General features: G+C 48.8%; 1 protein-coding gene across 1 annotated transcript; it reads right to left on the reverse strand.

The window, feature by feature from the left end:
- Positions 1 to 483: 483 nt before the first annotated feature.
- Positions 484 to 25,344, reverse strand: mtnr1ba (melatonin receptor type 1Ba). Its single transcript, XM_047036635.1, has 3 exons — positions 24,523 to 25,344; positions 1,769 to 1,887; positions 484 to 1,433 (listed from the first exon to the last, which is right to left on the reverse strand). The coding sequence occupies exons 1-3, from the start codon at positions 24,716 to 24,718 to the stop codon at positions 684 to 686; spliced, it is 1,065 nt and encodes a 354-aa protein (XP_046892591.1). The 5' UTR covers positions 24,719 to 25,344; the 3' UTR covers positions 484 to 683.
- Positions 25,345 to 25,859: the final 515 nt, after the last annotated feature.

Consider the following 25,859-nt stretch of genomic DNA (forward strand, 5'->3'; position numbering starts at 1 on the left):
AGACTGGTAAGTTATTTCACGTCATATGAACGAAACTATGTAATTTGGCATGACACACAGCTTTGTTTAAACACCTTGGAGACGGATATCAATGGATTCAACAGTGTAGGAAGTAAAAACAAATAAATACAACTTTTGGTGCTTCCATTTAGAAATGCATAAAGCTCCAGCAGAGTAGAGATAGGCACCCTTAGGTGGACATACTAAGTTAGAACGCTTCATGAATGGCACTCGTACAGCCGTGAGGAGCACAGCCGGTCATCACTGTCTGCATCATACATTCCTTCACAGGAGTTCCTTGAGGCTTTGACGAAGCACAGCGGTGCAGTCTGTTAGAGAGATCAGAACTGGAACCCTACCATCGTCAGGAACACAGAGTGGGAGGGGACCCTACCATCGACAGGAACATCGAGGGGGAGGAGGAGGGGGAGGAGGAGGGGGAGGAGAGGAGGGGGAGGAGAGGAGGGGGAGGAGGAGGGGGAGGAGAGGAGGGGGAGGAGAGGAGGATAGTCAGGGTGCAAGATGAGGGTGAGTTGGGGCAGGTGAGAAGAGAAGGGGAGTAGGGTGAGGTAAAGTGAGGAGGGTAGCAGGGTAAGGTAAAGTGAGGAGGAGGTGCAAAAGGGGCAGGTAAAGAGGGGAGGGTCAGGGGAGGGTCAGTGGAGGTGAGGAGAAAGCCTGGACCTTCACAAGGTTTCAGCCTTAGCCTGCTCGTTGTTGTTGAGTCCAGGCGAGGGCTTGCTCTTCACGGCCTCTGTCCCCCCCCGAGACGTCTCCTGGAAGAACAGGCGTGGCTTCCACATGGACGTCACGATGCGTTTGTATTCCTTGCGGAAGTTCTGGTTGAGCAGGCCGTAGATGATGGCGTTAAGGCAGCTGTTGAAGTACGCCATGAAGTAGCTGACCACGAACAGCCACTCCGGGATACGCGGCGCCACGGTTACGGGGTCGATGGCGACCGCCAGCCCGATGAAGTTAAGCGGTGCCCAGCAGATGGCGAACAGCACGAACACCACGAACATGGTGACAAAGTTCCTGACATCGCTGGGCTTGACGCGAGGGCGCACCTCTGACTTCACCCTCCGCCTCACCTGGATCACTAAGATCCAGATCCGCAGGTAGCAGAACGTCACCACGGCGATGGGCACGAAGAAGTGGACGACGACCACGGTGATGGTGTAGGACGCGCTCACGTCCTGAGCGAAGGTGCAGCTGTAGACACGCGGGTCGTACTGCAGCGAGCCCACAAAGAAGTTGGGCACGATGGCGACCAGGGTGAGAGCCCAGATGAGCGCCACCAGCAGCAGGGTGTTGCGGTAGCTGTACAGCTTGTCATAGGTAAAGCTGTGACAGATGTAACAGTAGCGGTTGAGGGCGATGCCGGTGATGTTGAAGATGGATCCTATCACACTCAGACCCATCAGGAAACCACTCACCTGCACGGAAGGCGGGAGGGGACAGAAGAAGGGAAGAGATAGATGGAGAGGGAAGGATAGAGAGTGGGAACGAGAGAGAGACGGAGGTGTTGATGCAGGGAGGGACAAAGACAAGTAGCAGTGGCAGAGCACAGCAAATCCATAGGATGGATGGACAGTAGATGGAATGATGGATGGATGAGTGGATGGATGGATAGGGGAAACATAAACAAAGAACGAAGGTATTAAGATAGTTCTGCAGATAAGTAACTGCCAGGTCAATAGACAGACAGGTCAAACGGTGACCTTGGAGAGTACACTAACTCTGTGACAGTAACTCAGACAGACTCTCTGACCTTGCACTGAGTCTCTCCCAGCGACCAGCCGTCATGGAAGAGGGCGTAGAGCACCAGAGGATAGGGGTAGAAGGCCACCACCAGATCAGCAAACGCCAGGCTCACCACAAACACGTTCCCTGGGCGGGGGGGGGGGGGGGGGGAGGGGGAGGGGGAGAGAAATAACGGACAGGTTCATCATTAAAACTAAGCGCACTTGAGGGGAGTGTGACGGATGTGTAAACTGTTCCCTCAGAAATCAATCAAGTATGTTCTCTAAACACACAGCATATTTCATCACTCCTCTCTGCTCTCAGGGGACACCAACAGAGGACACCACCTCAAGTTTCACCTGAAGATCTTTCTCTTGGCCTTAAGGACTAAAGCAGTACTTTGCAGCACAGTACTTTAGTGAGACCTGAGAATGCGTTTTTTTTCTCTGCATGTTGTAATTGAGATGGTGTTTCTCGTGAGAGATGGCACCCATGGAATGGTTTGATGTTGTACTTCAGATGTGATATTGTTTTAGCTGTACAATGTAATACTGTCATTCAGATTGTTATGTGTTCACAGCCCCTGGAAGAAGAGGTGTGCTGTGATGTGAATGTTAAATACAGACCATGAAAACGCTGTTAGAACTCTTTCTGATCCTTGAGATGTACTTTGACATGCACCGTTTGTACGTGGCTTTGGATAAAAGCGTCAGCTAAGAGAATAAAATGTAAAATGTAAATGTGAGTTATGTCAATCCTGATTCTTCCTGACAACGGAAGTGTGTGAGTAACGCAGTCAGGGATTGTGTTAGCCAGCCATAGTGTGTTGTACTCCGGGCTCTCATCCCTCCCTCTCATCCATACAGGGCTCTCATCCCTCCCTCATCCATACAGGGCTCTCATCCCTCCCTCTCATCCATACAGGGCTCTCATCCCTCCCTCATCCATACAGGGCTCTCATCCCTCCTTCTCCTCATCCATACAGGGCTCTCATCCCTCCCTCTCCTCATCCATACAGGGCTCTCATCCTTCCCTCTCCTCATCCATACAGGGCTCTCATCCCTCCCTCTCCTCATCCATACAGGGCTCTCATCCTTCCCTCTCCTCATCCATACAGGGCTCTCATCCTTCCCTCTCCTCATCCATACAGGGCTATCATCCCTCCCTCTCCTCATCCATACAGGGCTATCATCCCTCCCTCTCCTCATCCATACAGGGCTCTCATCCTTCCCTCTCCTCATCCATACAGGGCTCTCATCCCTCCCTCTCCTCATCCATACAGGGCTCTCATCCCTCGCTCTCCTGATCCCTCCCTCTCCTCATCCCTCCCTCTCCTCATCCATACAGGGCTCTCATCCCTCACTCTCCTCATCCCTCCCTCTCCTCATCCATCCCTCCATCTCCTCATCCATACAGGGCAAACCATGACAGACAAGGATTTACCTTTTAGTACTTCTCTGAAATCGGTGATTTTATCCCACTGATTGTGGTCATAACTTTTATTTTCCTTCCAGAGATTTCCAGTATTTTTGAATGTATTGATTCAATCACGTTTACCCTGACAGGCCAAAATATCTAATTACATGTCAAATTCCATGCGTTATTACATTACTTTTGTGGAATTTGCATTTAGATTGCAGGGCATGGGTTCATAGCAGTCATGTATATGAAGGCAATCGTGCACTTGCTGTCTGTAAGTCCTGTGCTGTTCTGTCCCATAATATTACAGGTATTGAATGGAATGACAGCCACCACATAACCCTTACATTGATTCTCGTGCCGACACAGCACAGCTGGTCTGAAGAGAAGATTTGTTAACTGTGTTCTGTCTCGCTTCCATGTCTCCATCTCTACCCTCACAACCACCACATCTCTACCCTCACAACCACCACATCTTTACCCTCACAACCACCACATCTCTACCCTCACAACCACCACATCTCTAACCTCACAACCACCACATCCCTGCCCTCACAACCACCACATCTCTACCCTCACAACCACCACATCTCTACCCTCACAACCACCACATCCCTTCCCTCACAACCACCACATCTCTACCCTCACATCTCTACTATCCAGAGATAACAAAAGTACACACATCATTCACTCACATAGAAGTACAGATACTCATTTAAAAAAGACTATCTTTCACTCAAGCTAAAGAAGTGTTGACTTTGACATATACTTTGTCCCTATACTACTTGTGACTGGACCTCACATCATATTGATACATGAATACAAAAACACACTATATACAACATCAAACAGCCTGACCGGATTTCAGTTTCAAGTTTTTATTGTCAGGTGCACAGAACAACACAAGGTCAGACTGGGCACTGAAATTCTTGGAACAAGGAAAGGCAAGCAACCTAGCATAACATAACATATAAGTACTAAGAATATAGATTAGATCTATGGTCAACTCAAATAAAATATAACAAAATAAAGATATAATAATAAACATCCTAATATACAAAAAAATTATACAAAACAAGTAAAACAAGACCTATACTAACCTAAGACAAGACCTATACTAACCTAAGACAAGTGGGGTACAGTTAGTGCAATAGTGCAATATTGAGCTGAAAGTGACAGTGTGTAAAGTGACTACAGAGAAATGTATCAATATTTGTTCAGATTTGTTCGATTTGTTCAGAAGCAGGTCTGAGGATGAACTACTAAACTACTTTCTGAAGAAAAGTGAAAAATAGAGGAAATAAAAGCTTTACATGTATATATGCATAAGTACTGTATAAACTGTATATATACAGTATACAGTATCTACACACACACATAGTGTATATGCATATACATGCGGTCTCATACATTTATATCTTTGTCATTCGGGGGAAAAACCCCAGCTGTTGGCCATCTTCGTGGATGAATCAAGGTTATGTTTCCTCCCAGTTATGTGAGTTTGGATGTAAGTCTGGCGTGTTATGTAAGGTTAACCTCAGGAGCTGGGGGGAGGCTGGGGGGAGGCTGGGGGGAAGGCTGAGGGGAGGCTGGGGGGAAGGCTGGGGGGAGGCTGGGGGGGAAGGCTGGGGGGGAGGCTGGGGGGGAGGCTGGGGGGGAGGCTGGGGGGAGGCTGGGGGGAAGGCTGAGGGGAGGCTGGGGGGAGGCTGAGGGGAGGCTGGGGGGAGGCTGGGGGACCTGCTTGGTAACCATGGAAACCACCCTTCACAGTTACAGGATTCAGGAAACGAGGGCTGGAGCAGACAGACTGCGAGGGAAACACACAAACACAGCAGGCTGTGAGATTATGCTGACACAAGTCCGAACCTATCATTTAGGACACAGCACAGCTACCACACCACCTGAGGGTCAGTCAAGGACAAAACAAAAACAATAAAACAGCATGTCAACGTGTGAACTAAGCTTTAACTTGTAATAGTTTGTAATAATAATAATAAGACTTTAATGATATAGCACATGTCATACAAGAATTGCAGCTCAAGATGCTCTACATAAAATCCATAAAAACAATAATACAAGTGATCAAATCCTTCTGAGGCCGCAGTCTTTGCAGTATCTGTACCCCTGTGATGATCCCATAACCCACCCCTGCTTCTTGAAGTGCATTCCTATCCCAGGCTCTACACTGATAAACCCTTAGCACACGGCCTTCACCATCACTCAGACAGGAAACCAATCAACCGGCCAAATAGGAGAGGGCAGAACACATGACATCATCACAGGAAATGACAGCGCAGCATGCTAATGAGACTGGAGGGGGAACAGGCCCATGTGGGCTTTATCCTGGACGACAAGAAGTGTCAGTAGTGCTCTTTTGGCAATTTGACCAATTTCTTGCAGTCATAAATTTCTAATAAGCTAATGAGCCAATTACAGCACTGAGCGTCCTTGATGCTGTGTGCCTGGGGGATCCAGGCAGCTGAGGGGCAGCTAGTGCTGCAGGGAGGATCTGGGATCTACCAGCAAGTTACACTAGGCAGGAACAACAATGCACCATGATGGTGGTAATAACTGGGAGGAGGAGAGAGAGAAGACAGAGGGAAGAGGGGAGAGGGGAGAGAGAGGGGAGAGGAGAGAGGAGAGGAGAGAGGAGAGAAAGAGGAGAGAGAGAGGAGAGGGGAGAGAGGAGAGAGAGGGGAGAAAGAGGAGAGAGAGGGGAGAGAGGGGAGAGAGGGGAGAGATAGGGGAGAAAGAGAAGAGACGAGAGAGGAAAGAGGGGAAAAAGTTGAGAGAGAGAGGAGAGAGAAGAGAGAGGAGAGAGAGGGGAGAAAGAGGAGAGAGAGAGGGGAGAGATAGGGGAGAAAGAGAGGAGAGGGAAGAGAAGAGAGAGGGGAGAGGAGAGGGGAGAGAGAGGGGGAGAGAGAAGGGAGAGTATTCCATAGTATAGAGTGCATATGCTTCCCCATGTTGGTGTGCATGACCCCCAGCTCACGGCCTCCATCTAAGGAGGTTAATAATACACGAAGGGCCAACATCTGCATATATTATGTAAAGAGGTACTTTACTCATTAATGGCACAGGTCATCTTACCGTCTGAGCCAGCTAGCCTGACATTATACTGCAGGTGGCGGGTGGGGGTGTAGAGCAGGAGGAGAGATTTGATGTAGTCGGGTGCAGTCCCGTTCACCGCTCGGAAGGTCAGTACCAGAGTCTTGAATCTGATACGGGCCGTGATGGGAAGCCAGTGAAGGGAGATGAGGAGGGGGGTGACATGGGAGCGTCTGGGTAGATTGAAGACGAGCAACGAGTTGCAGTAGTCCAACTTGGAGAGGACAAGCGCTTGGACTAGCAGCTGAGTGGAGTGCTCAGACAGGTATCTCCTGATCTTCCGGATGTTGTAGAGGGTGAACCTACATGACTGGGAGACCGCAGCTGTGAGGGAGAGCTCATCATCCATGGTCACCCCAAGGTTCCTGGCAGAGGATGAAGGGGTCACCGTCGCAGATCCCAGGGTGATTGACAGATCGTGGGAGATGGAGGGTTTGGCCGGGATGATGAGGAGTTCTGTGTTGGTGAGGTTCAGCTGGAGGTTGTGCTCGGTCATCCAGGCGGAGATGTCTGTGAGGCAGGCCTCAATCCTAGCTGAGATCCCCGGATCAGTCGGGGGAATGACAGATACAGCTGTGTGTCGTCAGCATAGTAGTGGTAGGAGAAGCCATGGGAGGTTATGATTGGTCCAAGCGAGGTGGTGTACAGGCAGGAGAGGAGGTGTCAAAGGACGGAGCCTTGTGGGACACCAGTGGAGAGCTGGCGGGGGCCTGGCACTTTGCCTCCCCAGGAGACTTGGTAGGATCTTCCGGACAGGTAGGATGAGATCCACTGAAGTGCAGTGCCAGTGATGCCCATCTCAGAGAGTCTGGCGAGCAGGATTTGATGGTTAACCGTATCAAATGCTGCAGAAAGGTCCAGCAGAATGATGACAGATGACCTTGAAGCCACTCTGGCAGACTGGAGGGCAGAGGTGACTGACAGGAGGACAGTTTATGATAAAAATATTAACGTTGAAGTGGATTTTTATGAGCTTTTCTTTCATCTTTCTGCCCACGGACAGGTGTGAAAACACCACAACCAACAGTATAGTTCACCTGTCTGTCTGGTCAAACTCAAACTGTCTCACTGCCAGACACTAAACTGTCTCAGACTCTAAACTGTCTCACTGCCAGACACTAAACTGTCTCAGACACTAAACTGTCTCACTGCCAGACACTTAACTGTCTCACTGCTAGACACTTAACTGTCTCACTGCCAGACACTAAACTGTCTCACTGCCAGACACTTAACTGTCTCACTGCCAGACACTAAACTGTCTCACTGCCAGACACCAAACTGTCTCACTGCCAGACACTTAACTTTCTCACTGCCAGACACTAAACTGTCTGAAACCAGATAAACCAGCAGGTGAAGGAGTCACACACACACACACTGACTCTCCCACACACACACACACACAGTTTCTCCCACACACACACACACACACACTCACACACATGGGTGGGGAGGTGGGTGAGTGTGGAGGAACGATGACAAGGTCTCATGCAGAGTATATCATCCAGAGTAGTCAGAGCATCTGAGACAGTAGCTGTTGAACGCCTCCCAGGGCGAATCAGGAAACATTCTGATGCCATTTAAACTGTTAGTTAAAATATTAAAGTGATCGAGAGGGTTAGGTTTACATTTTGGGAGGAGAAAGAAAGGACAAAGCAAATGATTTCTCTCATGTTCTCTCTATCCTTCCCTATCTCTCTCGCTTTCTCTGTCCCTTTCCCTCTTTCTCCCTCCCTCTTACCTCTCTTTCTCCTTCCCTTTCTCTCGCTCCCCCTCTCTCCCCCTCTCCTTCCTCTTTCTCTCCTCTCTCTCGGTCTCCCTTTCTCTCTCCCTCTTCATGAACTCCTGTGTCCTTCTTTATCTCTCCTCCTCCTTCCTCTCTCCTCCTCTTGCCTCTCTCCTCCTCCTCCTTCCTCCTCCTTCTCCCTCTCTCCTCTTCTTCCTAATCCTCCTCTCTCTCAGTAGGATCCAGCAGATGAACAGATGAATACAGAGGGTGTTTTTGTTTGAGTGACACTTTCTCAGAACCAGAGACATGAACACAGACTTAGTCCAAGCACACCAATTTCAGTTAGACAGAAGAAGACAGGGAATGAGAGAGAGAGAAAGAGAGAGAGGGAGGGACAGAAACAGAGACAGTCAGACACGGAGAGAGAGAAAAAGAGATATACAAAGACAGATTGAGAAAAAGAGAGAGAGAAATAGAGAGCCAGGTTTATCCGGAATAAAAATAGAACAAACTATGTCTTGGCAACAGGAGATGTTACGTTTTAAAGCTACAGTATGCTCTGTGGTGTCTCACCCAGGCTGACTGTGAACAGACGTTCCACTACTGTCAATCTCCATAAACAAACAAGTCATTATCTATGCAAATAAGCAAATCCTCCCTTGGACTTTGGCAGCATTTCCCAATCAATCATGCTGAGGAAAAAGAAAACAAGTTTGTGAGTGCGTTTGTGTGTTCATGTTTGTATGTATGTGTGCGTGTGTGTTTTTGTGTGATTTGTATTCTTCTGTGTGTTGGGAGTGGCTATAGAGTTTGTCTACATGGTAAATTGAGAATGGACCACATCTACATAGCACTTTACTATCTAGGTGGCACTCAAAGCGCTTTATATTTTTTACCTCACATTCACCCATTCTCTCTCTCTCACACACACACACACACACCAATGGTGGCGGAGCTGCCATGCAATACGCTGGCCTGCCCATTAGAAGCAACTTTGGGTTCAGAGTCTTGCTCAAGTCTCTACTTCCTGAACCACGGCTGTGCCTTCTAGTGGACGACGGTGAAGGGCAGGCCAGTACACCACTGAGGTAACCTGCCAGTACATAGTACAGCATTGAGGTACCCTGCTAGTACATAGTACAGCACTGAGGTAACCTGCTAGTACATAGTACAGCATTGAGGTAACTTGCTAGTACATAGTACAGCATTGAGCTAACCTGCCAGTACATAGTACAGCATTGAGGTAACTTGCTAGTACATAGTACTCTCCTCTGACCCAGTTTTCCACCAGACTATAATGCCCACATGTCCTGAAGGTCAAAGGCTCAAGGAAAGGCTGCTACCCCCCTCCCCCCCCCCCCCCCCCCAACACATCGATATGTGACACCACTTCTCTCTCAGCTAAAGGACACACTCACTCCCCATCATCGCTTTGGTTTCAAGGACCAATCAAATGTCTCACCACCCACGGGGCCGAGCACACTGGCTGCATCCAATCACCACACGCCTGGACCTGACCCCCAGCATGATGATGTCACACTGGACCTGACCCCGAGCATGATGATGTCACACTGGACCTGACCCCCAGCATGATGATGTCACACTGGACCTGACCCCGAGCATGATGATGTCACACTGGACCTGACCCCGAGCATGATGATGTCACACTGGACCTGACCCCGAGCATGATGATGTCACACTGGACCTGACCCCCAGCATTATGATGTCACACTGGACCTGACCCCCAGCATGACGTCACACTGAGAACGCCTCTGATCCTCTGCAACCAGGACCGGCTGGGTCTGCCTGGTACACCAGAGATGCATCACAGGTACAGCATTTCTGCCTGGTACACCAGAGATGCATCACAGGTACAGCATTTCTGCCTGGTACACTAGAGTTACATCACAGGTACAGCATTTCTGCCTGGTACACTAGAGATGCAACACAGGTATAGCATTTCTGCCTGGTACACCAGAGATGCATCAAAGGTACAGCACTTGTGCCTGGTACACTATAGATGCATCACAGGTACAGTACTTCTGCCTGGTACACTAGAGATGCATCACAGGTACAGGACATCTGCCTGGTTATATAACAGTATAACCGTTCAGACGAAAAGATCAGCTTAGCGCTCTGTTCTAGACAGCCCCAAGAGAGCGGGGAGGAGTGCATGTCCAAAATTCAAATTTAAAGATAAAAAAGTGGATTATGTAAAGAAAGGGTCCTGGAGGGTTCAGGTGGGCTGGAAGAGAGAGGAGGAGCCCAGGTGAAGCCCAGGTGAAGCCCAGGTGAAGCCCAGGTGAAGCCCAGGTGGGAAAGGGAGATTACTGTCCCAGCAACAGATATGTCCAGGTCATCACTGTTGAGGAAAAAAAGATTTGAAGAGAGAGAGACCTTGGGGCTAATGAGATTAATATTCTGGTAAACACAACATGTAAGGGGGAGGGGGGGCTGGTAGAAGCTACCCCACCCCCATCATGGAGGTGGTGTGACTGTCGATAGGCTGAGTGGACATAACAAGCTGGCCAAATCTCACTATAAGAGCATGTCTGGTTTCCTGTCCAGAGGAGAGATGGGGGCGAGCGCAGCGCCATCACGGCCGGGCTGCCAAGTAGGACACAAACATGTTCTACTGACGAACAGGACCAAGTAGGACACAAACATGTTCTACTGACGAACAGGACCAAGTAAGACACAAACATGTTATACTGACGGACAGGACCAAGTAGGACACAAACATGTTCTACTGACGGAAGGGACCATGTAAGACACAAACATGTTCTACTGGCGGACAGGACCAAGTAAGACACAAACATGTTCTACTGACGAACAGGACCAAGTAGGACACAAACATGTTCTACTGGCGAACAGGACCAAGTAGGACACAAACATGTTCTACTACGAACAGGACCAAGTAGGACACAAACATGTTCTACTGACGAACAGGACCAAGTAGGACACAAACATGTTCTACTGACGAACAGGACCAAGTAGGACACAAACATGTTCTACTGGCGAACAGGACCAAGTAGGACACAAACATGTTCTACTGACGAACAGGACCAAGTAGGACACAAACATGTTCTACTGACGAACAGGACCAAGTAAGACACAAACATGTTCTACTGACGAACAGGACCAATTAAGACACAAACATGTTCTACTGGCTAACAGGACCAAGTATGACACAAACATGTTCTACTGACGAACAGGACCAGGTAGGACACAAACATGTTCTACTGACGAACAGGACCAAGTAGGACACAAACATGTTCTACTGACGAACAGGACCAAGTAGGACACAAACATGTTCTACTGACGAACAGGACCAAGTAAGACACAAACATGTTCTACTGGCGAACAGGACCAAGTAGGACACAAACATGTTCTACTGACGAACAGGACCAAGTAGGACACAAACATGTTCTACTGACGAACAGGACCAAGTAAGACACAAACATGTTCTACTGACGAACAGGACCAAGTAAGACACAAACATGTTCTACTGACGAACAGGACCAAGTAAGACACAAACATGTTCTACTGGCTAACAGGACCAAGTATGACACAAACATGTTCTACTGACGAACAGGACCAGGTAGGACACAAACATGTTCTACTGACGAACAGGACCAAGTAGGACACAAACATGTTCTACTGACGAACAGGACCAAGTAAGACACAAACATGTTCTACTGACGAACAGGACCAAGAAGGACACAAACATGTTCTACTGACGAACAGGACCAAGTAGGACACAAACATGTTATACTGACGAACAGGACCAAGTAAGACACAAACATGTTCTACTGACGGACAGGACCAAGTAGGACACAAACATGTTCTACTGACGGAAGGGACCAAGTAAGACACAAACATGTTCTACTGGCGGACAGGACCAAGTAAGACACAAACATGTTCTACTGACGAACAGGACCAAGTAGGACACAAACATGTTCTACTGGCGAACAGGACCAAGTAGGACACAAACATGTTCTACTACGAACAGGACCAAGTAGGACACAAACATGTTCTACTGACGAACAGGACCAAGTAGGACACAAACATGTTCTACTGACGAACAGGACCAAGTAGGACACAAACATGTTCTACTGGCGAACAGGACCAAGTAGGACACAAACATGTTCTACTGACGAACAGGACCAAGTAGGACACAAACATGTTCTACTGACGAACAGGACCAAGTAAGACACAAACATGTTCTACTGACGAACAGGACCAATTAAGACACAAACATGTTCTACTGGCTAACAGGACCAAGTATGACACAAACATGTTCTACTGACGAACAGGACCAGGTAGGACACAAACATGTTCTACTGACGAACAGGACCAAGTAGGACACAAACATGTTCTACTGACGAACAGGACCAAGTAGGACACAAACATGTTCTACTGACGAACAGGACCAAGTAAGACACAAACATGTTCTACTGGCGAACAGGACCAAGTAGGACACAAACATGTTCTACTGACGAACAGGACCAAATAAGACACAAACATGTTCTACTGACGAACAGGACCAAGTAAGACACAAACATGTTCTACTGACGAACAGGACCAAGTAAGACACAAACATGTTCTACTGGCTAACAGGACCAAGTATGACACAAACATGTTCTACTGACGAACAGGACCAGGTAGGACACAAACATGTTCTACTGACGAACAGGACCAAGTAGGACACAAACATGTTCTACTGACGAACAGGACCAAGTAAGACACAAACATGTTCTACTGACGAACAGGACCAAGAAGGACACAAACATGTTCTACTGACGAACAGGACCAAGTAGGACACAAACATGTTATACTGCCAAACAGGACCAAGTAAGACGCAAACATGTTCTACTGACGAACAGGACCAAGTAAGACACAAACATGTTCTACTGGCGGACAGGACCAAGTAAGACACAAACATGTTCTACTGACGAACAGGACCAGGTAGGACACAAACATGTTCTACTGGCGAACAGGACCAAGTAAGACACAAACATGTTCTACTGACGGACAGGACCAAGTAGGACACAAACATGTTCTACTGACGAACAGGACCAAGTAAGACACAAACATGTTCTACTGCCGAACAGGACCAAGTAAGACACAAACATGTTCTACTGGCGAACAGGACCAATTAAGACACAAACATGTTCTACTGACGAACAGGACCAAGTAAGACACAAACATGTTCTACTGGCGAACAGGACCAAGTAAGACACAAACATGTTCTACTGGCGAACAGGACCAAGTAGGACACAAACATGTTCTACTGACGAACAGGACCAAGTAGGACACAAACATGTTCTAACCCTAACAGGACCAAGTAGGACACAAACATGTTCTACTGAAGGACAGGACCAAGTAAGACACAAACATGTTCTACTGAAGGACAGGACCAGGTAAGACACAAACATGATCTACTGAAGGACAGGACCAAGTAAGACACAAACATGTTCTACTGACGGACAGGACCAAGTAAGACACAAACATGTTCTAACCCTAACAGGACCAAGTAAGACACAAACATGTTCTACTGACGGACAGGACCAAGTAAGACACAAACATGTTCTACTGACGGACAGGACCAAGTAAGACACAAACATGTTCTAACCCTAACAGGACCAAGTAAGACACAAACATGTTTTACTGACGGACAGGACCAAGTAAGACACAAACATGTTCTACTGAAGGACAGGACCAAGTAAGACACAAACATGTTCTACTGATGGACAGGACCAAGTAAGACACAAACATGTTCTACTGACGGACAGGACCAAGTAAGACACAAACATGTTCTAACCCTAACAGGACCAAGTAAGACACAAACATGTTCTACTGACGGACAGGACCAAGTAAGACACAAACATGTTCTAACCCTAACAGGACCAAGTAAGACACAAACATGTTCTAACCCTAACAGGACCAAGTAAGACACAAACATGTTCTAACCCTAACAGGACCAAGTAAGACACAAACATGTTCTAACCCTAACAGGACCAAGTAAGACACAAACATGTTCTAACCCTAACAGGAGCTAATACGCTCCCCAGCTGAGTCACCCTAACCCAGAGATTGGAGGGTTAGGGTTAGGGAGGCTGACAGAACACACAATTATGTGAGTGTTAGGACGAAGGAGATGGTTTTCATTACTGCTGTTCGTCTGTAAAATCTGATGTAATTATCTTGGTGATGAGAGTCATCTTCCAGCCTGTGGTGGTTATTCTGGGAGCCGTCTATCATTGATGGTTTTTGTCAACAATGTAGATCTTGTTTCAACCAATTTCATCAGACGTATTGATAGCCTCATTATCAGCATGAAAAGAAGGATCACTGATCATTTCTAGGGAGCAGGACTGCAAGGTTATTAAAGGGAGATTACTGTTCCAGCAACAGATATGTCCAGGTCATCACTGTTGAGGAAAAAAAGATTTGAAGAGAGAGAGACCTTGGGGCTAATGAGATTAATATTCTGGTAAACACAACATGTAACAACATGTTCTACTGATGGACAGGACCAAGTAAGACACAAACATGTTCTACTGACGGACAGGACCAAGTAAGACACAAACATGTTCTACTGACGGACAGGACCAAGTAAGACACAAACATGTTCTACTGAAGGACAGGACCAAGTAAGACACAAACATGTTCTTCTGACGGACAGGACCAAGTAAGACACAAACATGTTCCTTCTGCATGCAGCCCGTTAGACCTGCAGCTGGTTACCTCCAGCTGAAACTTGCCAAAACAGAACTCCTCATCTTCCCGGCCAAACCCTCCATCTCCCACGATCTCTCAATCACCCTGGGATCTGCGACGGTGACCCCTTCATCCTCTGCCAGGAACCTCGGGGTGACCATGGATGACGAGCTCTCCCTCACAGCCCACATTGCTGCGGTCTCCCGGTCATGTAGATTCACCCTCTACAACAGCGTTCCCCAACCACCGGTCCGCGGACCGGTACCGGGCCGCACAGAAAAAAACATTATTTCCTTTTAATTGATTATCACAGTCTGAAAGACGTTATATTCTGAAAAATGACCGGATTGTCTCCTTCTCTGCGGGCCTTTTCCCCTGGGCAAAAATGTTTTGCAAAGACGTTTGTTTACTCATTTTTTAGCAAGTTTGTGGGATTCATTGAGCGGTAACTATCACACGCGTCTCTTCCGCTTGACACATGACAGGTGATAGTTACCAATCAATGAAGCCTGTGCTGGTGTTTTGGATGAAGGCTGAATATCCTGAGATCGCAACAAAAGCACTGAAAACCCTGCTTCCATTTCCAACATCCTTTGGAAGCGGGATTTTCTGCCGTGACAGCAATCAAACAAAATCACAGAATAAACTGGATATAAGGAACGCAGTGCCTATCTCTCCTCCCAGTCCGCCCCTGCCGGTCTATGAAAATATGTCTTACATGAAACCGGTCCGTGGCACAAAAAAGGTTGGGGACCGCTGCTCTACAACATCCGGAAGATCAGGAGATACCTGTCTGAGCATTCCACCCAGCTGCTAGTCCAAGTACTTGTCCTCTCCAAGTTGAACTACTGCAACTCGCTGCTCGCCGGTCTCCCAGTATGCGCAACCCGCCCTCTCCAGAGGATTCAGAACGCAGCAGCCCATCTGGTCTTCAATCTACCCAGACGCTCCCATGTTACCCCGCTCCTCATCTCCCTCCTCTGGCTTCCCATCACGGCCAGTATCAGATTCAAGACTCTGGTACTGACCTTCCGAGCGGTGAACGGGACTGCACCCGACTACATCAAGTCTCTCCTCCAGCCTTACACCCCCAGCCGCCACCTACGGTCTTCTTCTGACAACCGTCTGGTGGTCCCATCGCTCAAGAGCGCCCGTTCCCAACCCAAGCTCTTCTCCTGTCTGGTCCCCAATGGTGGAATCAGCTCCCCTCCATCAGAGACACTGAGGGCCTCATGTATTTACGCTTTTGCGCCCACTTCAGGCGTATTTGTTTCGCAATTTGCGCGTAAAAGCATGGCGAGGTATGTACAAACATGCCGCAATGAGGTAAAAGCGCAGACTGCCTGTCGCGGGAACTGAAAATGGCAAATTGCGCATTTCCGTGTCATGCATATGCATTCACGGGAGGGTCAGGGAAAAGTGGGAGTTTCCCATAAAGATATGGGAGGGGATGCGTTAAGTGCGCTTAATTATGTATTCGGCGGTATGTACAAAAACCGCCTGTGAAAGTGCACCTCTAGACATAGGGCAAAGGATTTTTGCCACAAGGATCACACTTTTTGAGTTGAGTGAACACAAAATCATTACACGTTACAGATTAAGCAGCCACACAATAGCACAGATACTGGATGAATTACATCGACTCAGCGTTCACATTCCATTCCAGCAGTTGATAAACTCCTCGCTACATTACAAATATTGGCATCAGGATCATGTCAAACAGTCATCGCTGTTTTGACTTTGGTGGCTGATTCATGATAGAAAGAGAGAAGGAGGCCCATTCAATTGCGCTTTGAAATGCTCGCAATGTACGGTATAGTGAGCGGAGAAAGGCGCTGATTACCTGATGACCTGCAAGTTTCGTAAATACGACGTAAACTGAAGTTTCACAGCGTGAGCAATCTGCGGGTTGGCTATGGCGCTAATAACGCTACGTCTGCGAATGTACGTACATGAGGCCCTGACTGTCTCCCCACCTTCAAGAAACGGCAACGGTACCTAGGAATGCTTGGCTGGACCTGATGTTAGTTTCCCCCAGGATCACAATGACTCTAATTGAGAGACTTGTTGCTCTTGTTTGTTAGTTATAACGGATTTAAACCCTTGTACTCGGTGTGAAATATTTTACTGTTGATTGTTCTTTAACAAGTACACATGCACTTTTTTGAGTTTCATGTTGCTTAATTGTAACTTGTGTAACTGCATGGTTCTTCCCTTTGGCACTTATTTGGTTTTTCACAATGTATGCTTCATGTTTTGGCTGCTTGCAATGTTTGGGGCTACCTCGTTGTTATGATCAGTGACCTATGCTCTTTTGTAAAGCTCTCTCTTGGAAGTCGCTTTGGATAAAAGCGTCTGCTAAATGCATAAATGTAAATGTCATGTAGTTAGACCTGCAGCCTGTTAGACCTACAGCTAGTTAGACCTGCAGCCCCATAGACCTGCAGCACGTTAGACCTGCAGCCCCTTAGACCTGCAGCTAGTTAGAGATGCAGGCAGTTAGACCTGCAGCTAGTTAGACCTGCAGCGAGATCAGACTCGGAAACCCAAAAGCGAGGCATTCATAATGAACCATGCCTGCCTCCCCCTCTCTCTCACCCCTCCCTCTCTCCCCTCCCTCTATCCCCTCTCTCACCCCTCCCTCTCTCACCTCCCCTCTCTCACCCCTCCCACTCACCCCTGCCTCTCTCCCCTCCCCTCTCTCACCCCTCCCTCTCTCACCCCTCCCTTTCTCCCCTCCCTCTATCCCCTCTCTCACCCCTCCCTCTCTCACCCCTCCCTCTCTCACCTCCCCTCTCTCACCCCTCCCACTCACCCCTGCCTCTCACCCCTCCCTCTCTCACCTCCCTCTCTCACCCGTCTCTCACCTCCCCTATCTCACCCCTCCCTCTCTCACCCCTCCATCTCTCACCTCCCTCTCTCACCCCTGTCTCTCACCTCCCCTATCTCACCCCTCCCATTTACCCCTCCCATTCACCCCTCTCTCTCACCCCTCCCTCTCTCACCCCTCTCTCACCCCTCTCTCACCTCCCCAGTCATACATCATATTGACCCCATATGCAGATGTGTGTGAGTTTTTACAGCTGAGCTACATGTGACAGGTCTTTGCAAAGATAAGTGACTGCCTGCTGCCTGCGGCAGTTATCCTATTGTTATGGAAATTCATCAATGCTATTTATGTAAAATGTTAAGGTAACAGCGCTGAAATCCCCAGAGACAGGCAGCGTGGTCAATTGTGGGAGTCACCTGGTAGATTCAGGTAATCAGGTTAAGGCCAGTCTGATTCAGTCCACTCTGGCACCACCCTGTCCTGCTGCAGGCAGGCAGCTCCAGAGCTGTGAGAGCAGGTTCAGAACCATGCATTAGCTGAATGGCACTCAACTCAAGCACCAGCTAGACAGCAGCAGAATAAAAGGAGGTAGAGGCAGGGTTAGAGACAGGAGATAGAGGAAGGGTTGGAGACAGGAGGTAGAGGCAGGGTTAGAGACAGGAGGTAGAGGCAGGGTTAGAGACAGGAGGTAGAGGCAGGGTTAGAGACAGGAGGTAGAGGCAGGGTTAGAGACAGGAGGTAGAGGCAGGGTTAGAGACAGGAGGTAGAGGCAGGGTTAGATACAGGAGGTAGAGGCAGGGTTAGAGACAGGAGGTAGAGGCAGGGTTAGAGACAGGAGATGGAGGCAGGGTTAGAGACAGGAGATAGAGGCAGGGTTAGAGACAGGAGGTAGAGGCAGGGTTAGAGACAGGAGGTAGAGGCAGGGTAAGAGGCAGGAGGTACAGGCAGAGTTAGAGACAGGATGTAGAGGCAGAGTTAGAGACAGTAGGGGAGGAGCCACAGAGAGGGGGAGTGGATAGAGGGCAGAGTGCCAGTGAGAGGAGGGGGGAAATGTGAGTATGTACTGAAGCATAAAGGAGTGTACATGAAGGTGAGATATGGGGAGTGATCACACTGGGCTGATTACAGCTAAGTAAGTAGAAGTACTGCGAAGTGAAGTACTGCCCTAGGCCTCAGTCCTAAAACATTCCGTCCACATGGGAAAGCACATTTCAAGGTTGCATGGAGACAATCAATATCAGTTTCAGAGCAGGCGTGTACGCATGGACCCCCCCCTCAGATCAGCCCTCCTCCACCCAGCCCTCCTCCACCCAGCCCTCCTCCACCCAGCCTTCCTCCACCCACTCTCCTCAACCCAGCCCTCCTCCACCCGGCCCTCCTCCATCCAGCCTCCTCCACCCAGCCTTCCGCCACCCAGCCCTCCTCCACCCAGGCTCCTCCACCCAGCCTCCTCCACCCAGCCTCCTCCACCCAGCCCTCCTCCACCCAGCCGCCTCCACCCAGCCCTCTTCCACCCAGCCCTCCTCCACCCAGCCGCCTCCACCCAGCCCTCTTCCACCCAGCCTCCTCCACCCAGCCCTCCTCCACCCAGCCCTCCTCCACCCAGCCCTCCTCCACCCAGCCTTCCTCCACCCGAGGGTGTGTTCATCAGGAAGGTGTTCACCAGGAGGGTGTTCCCCAGGAAAATCTCTCACACACACACAACCACACTCATGGCAAAATTTCAGACAGCCTCCCCTCCTGTATGATGAGGGAAGCTGACCCCCCCCCCCCCCTCCTGTATGATGAGGGAAGCTGACCCCGCCCCCCCCTCCTGTATGATGAGGGAAGCTGAACCCCCCCCCCCTCCTGTATGATGAGGGAAGCTGACCCCCCCCCTCCTGTATGATGAGGGAAGCTGAACCCCCCCCCCCCCTCCTGTATGATGAGGGAAGCTGACCCCCCCCCCCCCTCCTGTATGATGAGGGAAGCTGACCCCCCCCCCCCTCCTGTATGATGAGGGAAGCTGACCCCCCCCCCCCCCTCCTGTATGATGAGGGAAGCTGACCCCCCCCTCTCCTGTATGATGAGGGAAGCTGACCCCCCCCCCCCTCCTGTATGATGAGGGAAGCTGACCCCCCCCCCTCCTGTATGATGAGGGAAGCTGACCCCCCCCCCCTCCTGTATGATGAGGGAAGCTGACCCCCCCCCCCCCCCTCCTGTATGATGAGGGAAGCTGAACCCCCCCCCCCCCCCTCCTGTATGATGAGGGAAGCTGACCCCCCCCCCCTCCTTTATGATGAGGGAAGCTGACAGTGTTTCCCACACATAGACTAATTTGTGGCGGTGCGCCACAGAATCAACACCGGCCGCCACATATTGCATTTCGTAAAACATTTTTTTTTATCGCTATTTAGGTTAAAACACGCAGCGTATTCATTCAGCTGCATTTCCTTTCCCCTGCTCTCCCTCCGTCTCTCTGTCACTCATGCGTCTTTCTCACATATGCACACAGTCACAACGCCAGCACACGTTAGCAACAATGCATACATATGCCGTTCTAGTAAGACCGACAGCTATATCAGCGAGCCTTCAGCATTAGCAACGTAGCTGAAAGTCGAGGAAAGTTGAGGCTACTTTTCGCTAGGTACCTTACTCACATTTACATTTAGTCATTTAGCAGACGCTCTTATCCAGAGCGACTTACAGTACTCAAAGTTTCCCCTTCATTCTTTTGGTGAGAAGTCTCAGGAGCTAGCTACTTACCCGGCGTCATGGAGCCGACCAGTTAAATAGTTTTTTAGCACTTAGCGTTGCTACATGCATAATGCAGAAATGATATGTTAGTTGTTGTTTATTTTGTGAAGGTGTGAATCATTTGGGATGAATATTTAATGTAACAAATTATTAACAAAATAACTGTGTAACTAATTATTAACGAAGGAATTATTACGACGGAATTATTCCCCCACCCCCCACCCCCACCCCCCGGTCTGACAACCCCCACCCCTCCCCGCCACAATAAGCTTTCTAATCTGTGGGAAACACTGAGCTGACCCCCCCCCCCCTCCTCCCCCTGGGAGCCCCCTGGGGATACCACTTACACCCTTGTGGGGAGTAGAGTTACACCACGAGTCATATGGGTGAAAGCAGAGCTCCGTATCAGTCAGGCAGGGGCTCCCCCCCAATCTCTCTCACAGGGTGAAACCATAGCTGTGTCTCTACCATGCCACGTTAGTGACGCGCCTCAAAGTCACCTTGCAGCCAATGGAAGGCTAAGCGCGGGGCAGGGGGGATGGGGCAGGGAGGACAGGGGGGGTAGCTAGTACTTTCGACCAGGGCAAGGAGGTGGAGATGGAGAGATGAGGGGGGTAGATGGGGAGATGGAGAGATGAGGGGGGCAGAGGGGGAAATGGAGAGATGAGGAGGGTAGAGGGGGAGATGGAGAGATGAGGGGGGTAGAGGGGGAGATGGAGAGATGAGGAGGGTAGAGGGGGAGATGGAGAGATGGGGTGCACAGCCTGCAGCTGCCATGACAGTAAGGATGACAAAGGGGATGACAGTAAGGATGACAGAGGGGATGACAGTGAAACACAAGGTGACCCTGCAACCCTTACTTTGATAGCACTGCCCTGCCCCTGCAGAGAGGGGGGGAGAAATAGGAAGGGTAGAGAGAGGGATATCAAGACAAACAGGAGAAAAAGGAAGAGAGAGAGAGAGAAGTGGAGAGATACACAAGAGCTGGCATGTTAATCTGCTCTCTGAAAACATGAAGATGCACACTGACACACTATCACTTGTGATTGCTTTACATCACTCACACAAACACACGTTCTCTCTTCCACACACACAAGCACTCACCTATGATGGCTGGACATCACTCACACACACACAGGCACATATGTAGGCTGGGGTGGTGGTGAGGGGGTGCAGGCTGGGGTGGTGGTGAGGGGGTGCAGGCTGGGGTGGTGGTGAGGGGGTGCAGGCTGGGGTGGTGGTGAGGGGGTGCAGGCTGGGGTGGTGGTGAGGGGGTGCAGGCTGGGGTGGTGGTGAGGGGGTGCAGGCTGGGGTGGTGGTGAGGGGGTGCAGGCTGGGGTGGTGGTGAGGGGGTGCAGGCTGGGGTGGTGGTAGGACTCTTACAGTACGCATGTTCAATCCAACACACACGCACACACGCTCACACACACGTGTAAGCACAAGTACACCTGCAATCGAGGGCTCTCTTATCTATTGCGGTTGCGGTTGTTGTGATGTTGGACCTTTTCAACTTACAGCACCTTTAATAACACGTCCATCTACCTTCTCTCGCCTGTTCTCTCTTTTTCTGTGTCCCTCCCTTCTCAGAAGGGGAGGAAGAAGGCAAGGAGAGATGAGGACAGGAAGGGAGACCCCCTTAGCTAACATCTAACCGCACACACAGATAGCACACCAAGCTAACAGCTAGCAGCTAACCGCATACACAGATAGCACACCAAGCTAACAGCTAGAAGCTAACCGCATACACAGATAGCATACCAACATAACAGCTAGCAGCTAACCGCCAGCATTCCTCTGAGGACCAGGTCCACACACAGTGTACAACTACACTACACCACCAATCCATCAATTATACATGATGGCAACAGCTGCAGAGGGATTAAACCCTTTTAGAAAGAGAGACAGGAGAGAGAAACAGGAGACAGGAGACAGGAGAGAGAGAGAGAGAGAGAGAGAGAGAGAGAGAGAGAGTGAAAGAGAGAGAGAGAGAGAGAGAGAGAGAGAGAGAGAGAGAGAGAGAGAGAGAGAGAGAGAGAGAGAGAGAAAGGAGAAACAAGAGACAGGGAAAGGGAAAGGGACAAAGAGAGACAGAGAGAGAGAGTGTCAGAGAGAGAGTGTCAGTGTGTAAGATGGAAAGGGTGGGGGACACTGAACCATATGTTGTATTAATAAGGTACAGAGTGATAACAACGTTAACATCAAGCACACACACAGACAATCCAGACCACTTAGGCTGGTGCACTGTATTGGGGGAGACACAGAAAGAGAGCGACAGAGGGAGAGAGGAAGAGAGGGAAAGAGACAGAGAGAGACAGAGGAAGTGAGGCACACTGTACACACACTGCACAAATACAAGCACACACACTGAACCCCCAACACACACACACACACACTCACACACTCCAGCTTTATCTAAAGCGATATTCAATTCAATTTATGGGGCTTTATTGGCATTTTTTGAACAAATGTATATATTGCCAAAGCAACATTGGAATTCCAGAAATATTTATCTTCTATTTGAATAATAGCCTTATACATCTTTACATGTATACACACACACACACAAAATATTCGACAAATACATACATGAAACTATATTAGATAAGTCTATAACTGCAGCTATTTATTCCTACCCTCTGGCCCACTTAGACTTCCTTTGTATTGTGATAGCCTAACTGCTCCGGGATGACGGGAGCAGAGTTCAGAAGCAGGAAGATAATGATGCCGTGAGGGTGACCCTGCCTTGTAAAGAGCGTGACAGACCATTACCCCATTTACTGAGTGAGCCAGCAAAAGCCGGATTGGAAATATGAACATGAATACTGGCGCTAACAAGTGGGAAAAGGCCTGTTTTGTTTGGTTGGAAGTAGCATCGAACCAGAAAACAAATCTGACTCCTTTAACATGTGGATCGCAGCCTACACCACACGTGAGACACAAATGTTGTTGTTGGTCTGAGTGTGTTGTGTTGGTCTGACTGTGTTGTGTTGGAAGATAATGCAAACTGTCACACCCCCCCCCCCCCCCCAGCGCACGTGTAAAGGCATGTCAACCGAAAGTTATGCGCTATTAAATCAGTTTAGCGACGGCTGTTAAACTCAACTACAGATCGAGGGAGAGCAAGTTACACATCCAGCTCGAGTCTCCAAATTTTCTTCCGCATGTGTAGCGAGCCATCACGGCCAAGGAGCGGGATTTGACCTCAAAGGGGAAAGGTCATACTGAAATGAGTTTGACTTAACACTAAGATAAAACCCCTTATTTTCAATAACTAAAAAACTGCTGATAGATAATAGTTAAGAGCAAACCCTAGACCTACCAAAAATAAATGGTGTCATTCTAAAGGTCTGATAATATACTGAGGGAAATGCACAGTAACTTAAGTGCCGCTTTGTTAGACTTTGCAGCCTATGTTTTGATATTTCTGGCAGAAATCCATTGTGTTTCAATCTCGGCCTGCACATTTTCCATATAACAAATATCTCGAATAATAGGCTATAGCTTCCTACAGTGCAATGAAAATGTATACGTTTATCTTTAGAATGGGGAACATTTCTCGTGAAACATGTGGAATCAGTTTGCCGTATGCGCCTCGTGCAGACCGGGAGCTTTCTGATGATACCAGAAGGGACTGAGCAAAGGACGACAACTAAATTATCATTACAGTCAATGCCCGTGCAAACTACCAGCATGGCCTTATGTGTAACCCATCAAACAAGATAAATAATTTAAATAATATGAAAACATGAAAGACGAAACTCGGTGTGTCCCGGAGAAGAATTTTGATTTATAGTCAGTCAACACGCCTCATGAAGACAGGAGCAATTATTTTAAGCTACATACCTGGTGGTTAGCCTACCTAAGAAATGTAATACATAACCAAAATTGGGCAGTTTCGCAGTTGGAGGCGTAACCGTTCATTCATTTCAGATCCGCCTCATTCATCCAGTGCATGTCTGCATGGGCTCTTATATGGTTGTGAATGAGACGGCTCACTGATTCAGATATATGGCAAGAGAACAACACATTTACAATCCATATTTCAGGTTATATTAAAGGCTAAATGCTACGGCGTAGTCAAATAAAACGCCACAATATGAGATTGCAGTGCTTTCACTAAACACACATTTCCAGTTGTGCACTCGCTACAATTTTCTCGCTCTCTAACACGTGCACATACACACACAGATGGAAACACACATGCTACCTTGAAACACGCACATTAAACGAAGGTACTTACCTGCATTTCTAAGTTTCCGGTTTCTAAACACCGAGATGATGACTAGTAAATTCCCCAGGACGTCCACCACCGTGGTGAATATCAGCACGGTGGCCAGCACCGTGATAACCCATGCGGGACGCGCTCCCGGACCCAGCGCGCGGCTGTGCTCCAGATCCGTGGTGCGGTTCCTGAGGAACGTAACATTCTCTGGCATGTCGAAAACCTTAGCGATGCCGAGTTATGTCTTCCCGGTCCCAGTCAATTAAACACCAACGCCGTTCTGACGAACATGCTGCTACAACAAGCCCGTTGCTGGTCCGTCTACAAATTGGGATGACAGCCTTAATGTCAAACTTGTTTCCTTAGTGTCTGTCACGCACGCAGTTTGTCAACTTGCTATGAGTGCTCGTGCCGTCATCTGGTTGTTTATAAGGTGCCAGCAACACCAGTCCCGTCAACTGCTGGCCTGATTATTCCCTATCGATAGGCTACTGGCGAATACGTGGGTACTCTGTGTCCAAATTCATAGCAGCTCTTTTGAAGACAATCAAGCTGTTATCACGAATTCTTCGTATTTTTCTTCTTCAGTTTTTACATGGAACCGTGCTGCTCAGACGGAGCGACTCTGCTGCGCCTTGCCGCTCGCACAGTACCGTGCCGTCTGAATTAAACTGGGCAATCGGACCAGTTCGAAATTGCGAATCCAGCGCGCAATCACACTGCGCGAACCAGACGGTTGGCCGTTGCTCAGGGTATGTCGGGGGCGGATTCTTCTACGCGTGTTTGGAAACCGAGCTCACGAACCGCACGGTTCGTTTCACGCTCAGACGCGGTTACAAGTCATTTCTTTCTGTTCATTAAAATGAAATTTTATATCAGATGAGCAGCGATTGGAAACGATATTCTTCATAAGTGTATGTAGAAAGTGTTAGCCTACTCGGAATCAGATATCGGTTAATACTACAGCGCTCTTGGCATCTGAACAGATAACTACTACTAAATTGATACTAAATTGTATTAAAAAGATCTTGAAATTATTGTGCCGCAGCCTATTGTTTTGGTGTCACTATTTTAGCAGCATTCCTGGTTATGTTATCGTCCGACGCTCACAAATGGAGGTAGGCTGAACTGGCGTCCGGTTTCCCGCGACGTGTTCCAGTCCATGTCTGAGAGAACCGAGAAGGCGCGTCTCCGACGTGACTGGCGCGGTTTCACCAAAGTGACGGACAGTCTCCAACTCTCCGCTTTTAAACGCTTAAATAACTTTTTAACAGCCGTGGTACAGCCTTCACGATGGACTTGGCCTGCAGGTACAACACCACACCAGTTCTCCATGAAATAAAATAGTATGTCCT

The sequence above is a fragment of the Hypomesus transpacificus genome, chromosome 15 (genome assembly GCF_021917145.1).
Source record: "Hypomesus transpacificus isolate Combined female chromosome 15, fHypTra1, whole genome shotgun sequence".
Lineage (NCBI taxonomy): Eukaryota > Metazoa > Chordata > Actinopteri > Osmeriformes > Osmeridae > Hypomesus > Hypomesus transpacificus.

Excerpts from the sequence above, each read along its gene's own strand:
- mtnr1ba (XM_047036635.1), bottom strand. The coding sequence starts at position 24,718 with ATGCCAGAGAATGTTACGTTCCTCAGGAACCGCACCACGGATCTGGAG. Across the intron at positions 1,888-24,522 it reads CCGGAAACTTAGAAATGCAG|GGAACGTGTTTGTGGTGAGC; the intron begins GTAAGTACCTTC and ends CCCCCCGCCCAG. Across the intron at positions 1,434-1,768 it reads TGGGAGAGACTCAGTGCAAG|GTGAGTGGTTTCCTGATGGG; the intron begins GTCAGAGAGTCT and ends CCTTCCGTGCAG.